An 11816-nucleotide genomic window follows, 5' to 3' on the forward strand; every position below is an offset into this window, starting at 1 on the left:
GTCATCATCTCCTGGAAACTGTTAGCACCTTGGCAGTGCAGATGATACAGCGTATGCTAACTTCTTTGGAGCAATGGCCATGTGGTGACATTGGTACTGCCACCGTGACTGCGAGGCACATCTGATTAGCACAATAAGGAGTGGGCGCCTACTGCCTGCGCACATGCCAATGCTAGCTGCCTTAACATTGATATCTCAGCTGTTGTATTTGTGTGGACAGGAAATATATGATGCTTAATATTGTTTCAGTAACTACTTTGGGCATGAGGCAGCATGTACCCTCCGAGTCTACTTTAGCAATTTCTGTGTGGTGTTACGTTGACCTGACATTGAAGCATCACAGCCAAAGTATTCACCCTGATGGCAACTCCAGTTGTAAAGAAGCAATAAATTAAAACTTCATGACTGATGTGGCAGCTCTACTGCATGAACAGCAAAAATGTAGTAAACAATATACATTTTTTCCTTCATCATCTATGGTTGGGGGTGGAGAGTCAGCTGGAAAAAGTATCGTAAAGATTTGGAGAAGAGGAAATTTTGTACATATATACATTTCTTTGGGGCAATGGCCATGTGGTGACATTGGTGCTGCCACCATGATATGGAAGAAGTAGACGATAAATTACAAGACTTTTCTATATCTTTGCATTTTTAGTGGGACTCCTGAGATCCATGGAAACTAAAAAAAAGATCAGACTTGTTTCCAATTGTTCACAACATTAGCTAGCAAATAATCCTGTATGCAGTAGTATTGCAATAGCTATTCTTGAATCCTGTATTTCATTTACCGTAGTATAAAAACACATTGGAAAATCAGTTTAGAATCTCTCAACTCTGAAGTTTTTGCCTTGCGTAATACATGGAAGTATACAAAAACAATTCTTGTGTATTCCCTTTCTTCCATTCCTTTGCAGTTTCTTTCTGTAAACAGAACATGTGGTTTTGAAAACCAGTGATTTTGTTTTTTACTCATTTGTATGTGTGTAGCCACCTGGTAAGCAGAGACTTTTACATCTGTATTGGATTGTCGTTTTATTTTGGACATTTTTTGAACATAGTCTGTTTACTAGATGTGCTAGTTCTGCTTGGTCAGCTGGAGACGTTTGTCCTACTGCATAACAGAAGAAGAGAGTTGTTCATGTATACAGAGTGAAGAAAAAATGTTACATTTGGTGGTAGGCATGTGATTCCTCATCCTAATTCAAGACAAAAGTGCATTTAAACAAAACCTAGTCCTGGCAATAGGTTTAATAGAGATGTGATTTACAAAAGAAGGCTCAAGTAATACTGTAACTCGGCTAGTCCCGGCGGAGGTTCAAGTCCTCCCTTGGGCATGGGTGTGTGTGTGTGTGTGTTTGTCCGTAGGATAATTTACCGTATTTACTTGAATCTAAGCCACACTTTTTTTCTGGTTTTTGTAATCCAAAAAACTGCCTGCGGCTTAGTATCGAGTGCAAATCAAGCAGAAGTTCTGAAAAATGTTGGTAGGTGCCGCCACAACTAACTTCTGCCGTCGAATATATGTAACGCTACACAGGCACGCTTTGTAGGCACAAAGATAAATACTGGCGCCAAAACCTCTGCATCAGTAAATCAATTAAAAAAAAAAGTTAAAGACAAGCTTTTTTCTCTGCTTCAAGTTTCAACCACTGCATTTTCATCATTATCCAACAAAGTAAATACAAATTCCGTATTGTTCATCTTCGAATGTAGCAGCATTACAATGTACTACGAAAATCCAACTGGCAAGACTGTTTGGGATGTTTGTCAATATGGCCAGCTCTACGTTCTGAATTTTTTTCTATCTGTGAGAAGGGATGGTTGCTAACAGGAACTTTTATGAACTGTGAATCACATGCAGCATTCTCTTCACCATAAGAATAATACGAATATAACCATTTTGCCATGTATTGTTTCGTGATTGCTGCTATCTCATTTAAATCCTGTCTGCCTAATAAACTACGAAACTAGAGTGAGTCATGTTTATATTCGTATTATTCTTATGCCTAATAGTGATACAGTCAGAAATGAAGCACGGCAATTGACTAGATTTTTAAATCTAAGATGACTCTAATTTCTGTGCAGAATGTAATGTACTAAAGAGGCGCCTGCAAAGATTTTCAAATGGAGAAAAATTTTCGCTAAACTCTCGTTCAGAACATCTTCTATCATACGCAGTCTATTATTTGGTTCTTGTTGATCATTTACAAAGAAAGCATCAGTGTAAATAACAACAAGTAGCAGTCTCTTGTCATTGTTTCGCTAATGAGGCGATTCCTCTCTTTTTTATTTTAATTGTAAGAGGCGGTAGCGCGCACAAAAGCAAGCCATCCCGCGAGCAGCGACAGGCCATAAACACACACTATCAGAATGCGACAAACAATGCATGACACAGCACAGTAATGCATTTTCAGCTTAGAGTGATGTGAACACCTATAACAAAGAGAACGGCACTTATCAGATCAAAGAAAAATAAGCAATCAATTCAAACCAGACGAAGCACATGAAAAAGGAAGGGTACCCGTATAAATACATACAGAGCGCCTGACGCATAGCAATGGCTACCTGGTAAAGCTTAACTGCTAAGCTTACTACTCGAACCAAACTACTGTAGCTGTATCGTCATTCATTCGACCTAAATTTTGTCTCATATTACAATGGACCAACTTTGTTTCGATTTGGAGGTGCGGCCTAAAACTTTTATCTCCCCTTGAATTTCGAGTCTCAAATTTCAAGTGCGGCTTAGATTAAGGAAATTTTTTTTCCTTGATTTTGAGTCTCATTTTTCAGGTGCGGCTTAGATTCAAGTGCAGCTTAGATTCGAGTAAATACAGTAGATTAAGTAGTGTGTAAGCTTAGGGACTGATGACCTTAGCAGTTAAGTCCCATAAGATTTCACACACACAGTACTGTAACTGTGGATAACATGTCCATGAACAAGAAGCATGAACTCTATGCTGTGCTGCAGCTGTCCCATTAGCTAGGTGAGATGAGGCAATGCCTTTGTTCACCAATGTTTGTGCCAAACTTCCCCCCCCCCCCTCCCCCCCCCCCCCCCCCCCAAAATTAAAGCATCAAATTGTATCCAATTTACACTTCGACAGTGCAGTATAATAAATGACTGCTTGGTTTTGTCCTTGACACAAATCCAGTAGGAAACAGTCATGGATACAGTGACATCATCTGTATCTAATCAGACACAAGAAACACAATAGCTAGGCTAAGCTAGACTGCACATTGTGCTACGTGCAGTAATTCCATTCGGTATGTTTGATGTCGAGGCTTATCTTAACAGAGCCTATACATACTGGCACAAGCAACATTCACTTCAGAGAAGATGTTCAAAGTGACCATTGTGCATTTGCAAACACTTCACCACTCACTAAATCATACTTTGCTGGACCCTAAGCAACATATCTGCCTCCACATTGCTGAAGTGGCATGCATGTGAGCTATTAAGTCGTATACAGCCATGAATGGAGTACAATAAACTTGTTCCTTTAAGAGTTCCAACAAATAAAAATCTAGTGAACTAAGGTCTGGGGAATGTGAAGGCCTAAACATTGGGCCTACTTGACCAATCAATCCATTTCCCTAGAAACACTTCATTTAAATAGTTACACACATTTATTCCAAAGTGTGGTGGTACACCGTCATGCTAAAGCCATAGCTGTTGATGAACACAAAGTGGAACATTTTCTAATGTGTCAAGCAAACTATTGCAAAGAAATGTACATTACAGGGCACATTCTACTTGTCTGACAATAGGTAAGGGCCCAAAAGCACTCACACAGCTCCAGCTCACAGGTTTTAGCTGAAGTATGCCTGAAAGCCACATTCACAGGTGGCATGGGTTGTGTTCCAACAAATATTGACTGTTGTGGAGACTGAAAATACCTTCATGAGTTAAGCTAGATTCATCAGTCCATATCGCATTATTTATGAAATGTTCATAATCTTCCACTTAGTGCAAAAGCCATTCACAAAACTGTAATGTCTAAAGTGATCTCGTGGCCACTGGTGCTGAGGTAACAGGTGATGACAGGGATGCAGTTCTTCATCATGCAGCACCTCAACAACCAGTCTTTCAGATATCTGGAACTTCCTTGCAATATCACAGGTACTTTGTGGAAGTGATTGGTGAATGATTTCAAGAATCACACCCTCTATTTGTGGAGCACATGCAGTCCTAGGATGACCTTTTTCCATTGCTTGTGGATGAAGATTACCAGTTTCCCAAAGACATTGCTATGGAAAATATTCTTATCAGGATGGCACCTTTGAGGATACTTAGCATCATATGCATGAGCAGCTGCCGCAGCATGGTTGTCAGATGCACCCAGCACCAAAAGCATATTGACGTGTTCATCGCTTGTGTGCTCCATCTGGAGCCGCCCTACATGGGCTTGACAGTACCATTTATATTTGGGCAAAGCATGGTTAGTAAATACAGACATGTAGATTAATGGAGTCCAGTGTCATGTGACAGGCTATTGTCATGTGGCCAAATGATGGCCTGTTTGTAAATGACGATAACTAGGGAACGCATGTCTGAAAAATGAAAAAGGAATCTGATGATGATTCAAACCATAGCTCCATGGTGGAGGAGGGTTTGATGTCCCAGCAGTGTACACAGTGAGCCACAAATGCTGGTACAGTAGTGTGGGTTGATATACATTCCTCTGTACATTCCAATGTACTACGCGATGTGACAGTGCTGCCAGCTCATCTTTTTTGTACTGATGTTTCCAAAATGCAATTGATCTGATTTTGCTAGATAAACTCTTGTCTTGAATCTGAATGAGAAATCACCTGTTGACCTCCAAATGCAGCATTTTTTTCTTCACCCCTTACATTCATGTATCCAGTGTGTGAAGTATATATTCAAATAACTATAAGGACACAATTGAAATTTCACACCTTTATCAGATTTTAAGGTATCACATTGATAACACATCACAGATCAAGGGCTTTTATATTGGAATGATTTCTTTGTACTTCAGTATTTTTTTATAAACTCTCTTTTGCTTTAGAGAGAAGAAGAGTTCCCTGGACTGTATATGTGAGGTGCAAATTTATGTGCAGTTTGTGTACTGCCGCTAAGAAAATTTTTATTTGACTTTTGAAACTGTGTGTGTGTATGTGTGTGTGTGTGTTTTTGCATAATTAGTGAAGAACTGTATGACAAAGAATCTTAAGAATCTCTAGAAAAAGATGGGAGGCATAGAAAAAATTTCCTTCAACAGTGATGCATGTTTGAAGTTTGACCTTCATTTTCTGATTGATGCTGCCTACTGTTGAAAATTAAGCACTTTATGTAAGTCAGACTACTCTACATGCTTCTTGTTTGATGTGTTTAGTTTTGGCACCCTGTGATAGTGTGGTATTGACTAAGATTGAAGAACTGTTTTTCCCCTTTTTTGAAAAAATGCTTGAGTAATTAATTTTGAATGCTGTAGAAGTCTTCATCTGGTTACAGTGAAAACCTATTTCGTTGGTTGTTATGAAAAAACTATTTAATGTCGCATTTATTATCTTAGTAGTAAAAGCACATTACATACCTCAATGCACCAATCCTGATGTACTTGTTGCAAATATTTACATATCTGCATTCACACTGTCTTAGAGCACAGCTGCACATTTTGTGTAAATAAGCATAAAAAGGGAATAATAACTATTTGCAATATGTGTACTTGCAAAGGTGGACGTAAACATGAACTGAGTCCTTTCAAAGTTTACATGATAAAACAAGCAATGGAAAATCCGGGATGGAATGTAACAATATAATGGAAAGGAACGTAGCATCTCACCATATAGCAAAGATGCTGAGTTGCAGATAGGCACAACAAAAATACTGTCACAAATAAAGCTTTCGGCCAGTATGGCCTTCACCAAGAAGAGACAACAGACACACACGCTCACACTCACTCACACAAATGCAACTCATGCACGTGATTGCAGTCTCTGGCAACTGATGCCACTCTGCAAACAGCACCAGTGAATGATGGGAGTGGTGACTGGGTGGCGGTAAGAAGGAGGTGGGGAGGAGGAGGGATAGTCAGCCACGGGTACAGACAATGACATGCTGCTGGGGAGCGCGCAGGGACGAGGTGGAGAGAGGATAGGGCAGCTGTGTGCAGTCGGGAGGTTAGATGGGGACAGGGGAGAGGTGGGGAGAGAGTGGGGGGGGGGGGGGGGGGGACAGGAAAGGAGAGAAGTAAAAATACTGAGTGTGATGGTGGAATGAGAGCAGTGTAGTGCAGGAATGGGAACAGGGAATGGTGGTAGATGAGAGAGAACAATGACTAATGAAGGTTGGGGCCATGAGGGTTATGGGAACATTATGCTCCAGGGAAAGTTCCCACCTGCACAATTCAGAAAAGCTGGTGTTCATGGGAAGGATCCATATGCCACAGGCTCTGAAGCAGTCATTGAAATGAAGGATGTCATGTTTGGCGGTGTCCTCAGGAACAGGGTGGTCCACTTGTTTCTATGCCACAGTTTGTTGGTGGCCTTTCATGCAGACAGACAGTTGGTTGTGATGCCCACATAGAATGTAACACAGTGGTTGCAGCTTCGCTTGTGGATCACATGACTGGCTTCACATACAGCCCTGCCTTTGATGGGATAGGTGGTGTTTTTGAATGAACTGGAGTAGTTTGTGGTGGGAGGAAATGTGGGACAGGTATTGCACCGAGGTATGTTACAGGGGTATGAGTCATGAGGTAAAGGGTTGGGAGCAGGGGCTGCATAGGGATGGAGTAGTTTGTGGTGGGAGGAAATGTGGGACAGGTATTGCACCGAGGTATGTTACAGGGGTATGAGTCATGAGGTAAAGGGTTGGGAGCAGGGGCTGCATAGGGATGGACGAGTATATTGTGTAGGTTCAGTGGACAACAGAATATCACTGTGGGAGGGGTGGGAAGTATAGTGAACAGGACATTTCTCATTTCAGGGCATGACAAGAGGTAGTCAAAGCCCTGTTATTCAGTTGTAATTCAGAGAATGTAATTCAGTTGCTCCAGTCCTGGGTGGTATTGAGTTACGAGGGGAATCTTCCTCTGTGGCCGGATGGTGGAACTTTGGGAGGTGATGGGAGACTGGAAAGATAAGGCTCGGCAATTGATTCTTGGGTGTACTACAAAACTAACAGTGCCATCTATTTTTTCTTTGGTGTACTGTGCTGTCACTAAGATAAACATCTGAACTACCTATAGAGCAAACTCTTAAAAATTAAAATTATGATATCTTTTTTCCTCTGTGATACAATTTTCTGTGCTCAAGTTACCTGTGAAAATACAGAGAAAATTTGTCTAGTAGTTTTGCATTAGCTTGTTCAGACATACAGACATTACAGTTTTGTTATTAATATAGATAAAATCAAAGTCAAATTTCTTTCTTTTTGCACCGTTTTCTTTTGTTGTGAGTTGTGGCACGTGAATAAGCTCCATAATGGAACAAAATATGTATTTTGCTGCAAAACCCACTATCCTAAAAATTAATAACCTATGTAAAATTGTTTTTAACTTCAATGTTTCTTAATCAGAAGTGGATAATGTGCCATGTATATTTGTGTGATATCAGGCAACAGTTGTAGGAAAAGACTTAGTGAAGAAAGATGAGTATCTGGCTAATGGGTAACAATCAGAGCAACAGTGGAGGATGCAAGTAACATTAAAACTACTTTCCGTGCTGTGTATTCCATTGTCGAATTTCACCTGTCCAATTTTACATCTAGTCGCTGCTACTACCAACCTCCCAGTTATTTGGCACACTTCTTAATAGTTATGTTTATAATTATCTGTAGAACGGTGTTTCCATAACCAGTTATGTGCTACTGTCAACTAAAACACAAAAAAAATATTTTTTTTTTTTTAACACATACATACACGTGGTGCGTTTCATAGTATGAAAATTGATTGTTGGGTTTTGTGTAGCACATTAAATGAAATTAGGGTATGACTGTTGCTTTTAACCAAGCTGTGTGTAATTGATATTTTTCAAAAGTTGTAGTTGAATGATTGCATGGAATGCTTTTTGTTTATAAAACAGATATCTGAAAAAGAAAGCAATGAGGCAAAACTTCTGGCATCAGTTGAGTCTATACTGCCATCACGTTCATCACCACCTGCAGTTGTATTTCATGGTGTTATTGGCACAAACTATCAGGATGCTGAATGTCCATCATGGTATAACCCAGAGGAAATTGTCATTGTAACTTCCTACATCCAAAAACTTTACAAATTGGGTCTGACCACTGATCAAATTGGAGTCATCACACCATATCAAAGACAGGTACTACTGTTACTATTTAGGTAATTTTTTCTTTAATGTAGAGCTACATTGTATAGTTTTTATCTGTTGTCTCATGAACTGAAACACACAATTCATTGATGTATAGCCTTGGACATGTCTTTTTTGGTTCCATCAGCCAATTGCTGTTTGATTCATAATCTGGCATTCAATGAGTATGAGGGGCTGGTGTTTTCACCAGTTTTTGGCTTTGTCACCCTTGTAACATGTGCAAGAAGAATATTTGTGGCGCCATTACTCAGACATGAGTGCGAAGTTATGGATATTCTATGGACCACATAAAATGTAACAAACCCCCTCAACTGATGAAATGATACCTTTAAAGAAGATATTCCAACCACTGTCTTAGTGCCATACATCCCCTGCATAATTAACAGAATTGGACATATACTTTGAAAATTGTTTAGACTGACTAAGAAAAGCAGTGAGTGCCCCAAATGCCCAAAAACAAATGAAACCCAATTAGAAAATCAGAAGATTACTAAATAACACCCACTTGCAACAAAGTGTGTATCACAGTAATAGGAAAAACCCATTAACATCGGGATAACAGAACACAAGCAAAATTGCAAGCTGACAGTCCAAGCCCGGGCACCCGTTGAGTGATACAGAACATTGCACACATACCAAAAAAAGTTTTTCATTGCCCCGGTTCCCTGAACTCCTGAATATAGACGTTGACTGTGTTATTGTATCACAGACACAGTCCCTTTGATTGTTCAGAGATGTCACTAAACCCGCCCAAAGATGTAAACAACCATGCATGAGCAGCACCTATTAGACGGAGGGGGTCCGACAGTCGATCAGTACCCGTCATTCCACCAGGAAGGAGGTACACGGTTCGTGTTGTCTGTAGTTCAACCATGCCTAGATGGTCAATACCGTGATTCGATCACATCCGCATTGTTACTTTGCACCAGGAAAGGCTGCTCAACAAGGGAAGTGTCCAGACGTCTCAGAGTGAGCCGAAGCACTGTTGTTCGGACATGGAGGAGATACAGAGAGACAGCAACTGTCGATGACATGCCTCGCTCAGGCCGCCCAAGGGCTACTACTGCAGTGGATGAGCACTACCTATGAATTATGGCTTGGAGGAACCCTGACAGCAATGCCACCAAGTTGAATAATGCTTTTCGTGCAGCCACAGGACGTCTTGTTATGACTCAAACTGTGTGCAATAAGCTGCATGATGCGCAACTTCACTCCCGATGTCCATGGTGAGGTCCATCTTTGCAACCATGACACCATGCAGCGCAACACAGATGGGCCCAAAAACATGCCGAATGGACGACTGAGGATTGCCATCATGTTCATCATCACCGATGAGTGTCGCATATGCCTTCAACCAGACTGTCATCGGAGACATGTTTGCAGGCAACCCGGTCAGGCTGAACACCTTGGACACACTGTCCAGCAAGTGCAGCAAGGTGGAGGTTCCTTGCTGTTTTGGGGTGGCATTATGTGGGGCCAACGTGCGCTGCTGGTGGTCATGGAAGGCACCATAATGGCTGTACAATACATGAATGCCATCCTCTGACCGATAGTGCACACCGTTTTGGCAGTATATCGGTGAAGCAATTGTCTTCATGGACGACAAACCGCATCCCCATCGTGCACATCTTGTGAATGGCATCGCTCGGCTAGAGTGGCCAGCATGTTCTCCAGACATGAACCCTATCGAACATGCCTGGGATAGATTGAAAAGGGCTGTTTATGGATGACATGAGCCACCAGCTGCTCTGAGGGAATCGCCGTTGAGGAGTGGGACAATCTGCACCAACAGTGCCTTGATGAACTTGTGGATAGTATGCCTTGACAAATATGGGCATGCATCAATTTAAGAGGACATGCTACTGCGTATTAGAGGTACCAGTGTGTACAACAATCTGGACCACCACCTCTGAAGGTCTTGCTGTATGGTGGCACAACATGCAATGTGTGATTTTCATGAGCAATAAAAGGGGCAGAAATGATGTTTATCTTGATCTTTATTCCAATTTTCTGTACAGGTTCCAGAACTCTCGGAACCACAGTGATGCAAAACTTTTTTTGATGTGTGTATAAAGTTTCCTGAAACTCAAGTTCTGTCTGTGAAAACTAATGACCTTATCCTATTCTTAGAAGTAATTGCAATCTAAAAGCACAGTAACAACTTCAACAAGAAAGAGGAAACTTTCAGGCTAATAAAAGGTTAAATTTCTATCTTACAGAGAATCATGGCGTATGGTAAGAAGACATGCCAACAATGGCCACAAGAAGGCCCTCCAACAATTTTGTCATTAGTACATACAGCTTCCACCCATGAGCTCAAGTTCAGTCCTCCATGGGTAATGGAGAATAATACTTTGAGAATGCTAGCCACTTCTTCTGGCCAAACATAAGATTATTAATGAAAGAACCATCAGCCAATGAACCCAGAACTGTTGCTTGAGGCAGTATGCCAAGAAGTGGTCACAAAAACTTCAGTGGTTATGTAACAGAACTTAATACTAATGTAAAAAAATCATCTTTTGTTTCAGGTTAAACGACTCAGGGATGTTCTTAAACAGTTGGAAACATCTATTCCTAAAATTGGCTCAGTAGAAGAGTTTCAAGGTCAAGAACGCATGGTGACTATTCTCTCAGCAGTTCGAAGTAATGCATATCATATTGAAGATGACATTAGGCGTGCACTGGGGTTTGTTTCATCACCACAGAGATTAAATGTGGCTATTACAAGGGCACGAGCTTTGCTGGTAGTTGTAGGCAATCCAGTTCTCTTAGCACGTGATCCATTCTGGCGAATTCTGGTATCATTCTGTATCAGCAGAAACTGTTATATTGGATGTGATTTGCCAGTGAGTATTCAGAACATGTGTGATAATCAGTTAGACAACACATAGTTGTTATTGAGTTCAAAAGCTTTGTTCTCCCATATGAAATGTTTGGCCAGTACTGTACAACCAGTGTGCAGGATTGTTCTTGATTTCTAACAAATATGTAAATACAGGATAAGTATATGACTTGAAGTGGCACTGTGCTGCCATATGTGGAAAATGCGTGTCAGACACATGTACTGAGAAACAGTGATGAACCATTTTTTGTTAGCATTAACAGAGAGATAATTTAAAGCTTTTTTTTGTAATTTTTATACTTTGAAGCCAGTTGCCAGACTGGAAAGATTTAACTGTCATTTTAATATAATTACAGTGATGACTTATCAATTACTGATCTGTATCTGTCCAAGTTCCTCAAATTTTCATTATTTACTTCAGTTCCTTATATACTTTGTAACTATAAGATGCAGCTTCTCATGCTTTGTCTGTGATTTGATTATTTTTGTTAGTAGTTTCATGGCATGTAAGTTGGCAACATTAATTTTACTTTACAATTCATAAACAATTTGAACTTTGTCAGTATGTTTGAAGAATATTACATAAAATAATGATTTGCTGTATTGTGTATAGGGTATCAGCAGAGTTATAAGCATTTATACTAGCAAAGTAAGTGTATAATTTGCAGTC

At 40.4% G+C, this 11816-nt stretch overlaps 1 protein-coding gene across 1 annotated transcript in view; it reads left to right on the plus strand.

Moving 5' to 3' along the window:
* Positions 1 to 11519, plus strand: part of LOC124787931 (probable RNA helicase armi) — a 47122-nt gene extending 35603 nt beyond the window's left edge. Inside the window, exons 6-7 of the mRNA XM_047254921.1 lie at positions 8053 to 8295; positions 10833 to 11519. Of these exons, the coding sequence (XP_047110877.1) occupies positions 8053 to 8295; positions 10833 to 11195 (606 nt within the window). The 3' untranslated portion in view covers positions 11196 to 11519. The remainder of the gene's footprint in view (positions 1 to 8052; positions 8296 to 10832) is intronic.
* The last annotated feature ends 297 nt before the right edge of the window (positions 11520 to 11816 follow it).

This window comes from Schistocerca piceifrons, chromosome 3 (genome assembly GCF_021461385.2).
Source record: "Schistocerca piceifrons isolate TAMUIC-IGC-003096 chromosome 3, iqSchPice1.1, whole genome shotgun sequence".
In the NCBI taxonomy this organism is placed as follows: Eukaryota; Metazoa; Arthropoda; class Insecta; order Orthoptera; family Acrididae; genus Schistocerca; species Schistocerca piceifrons.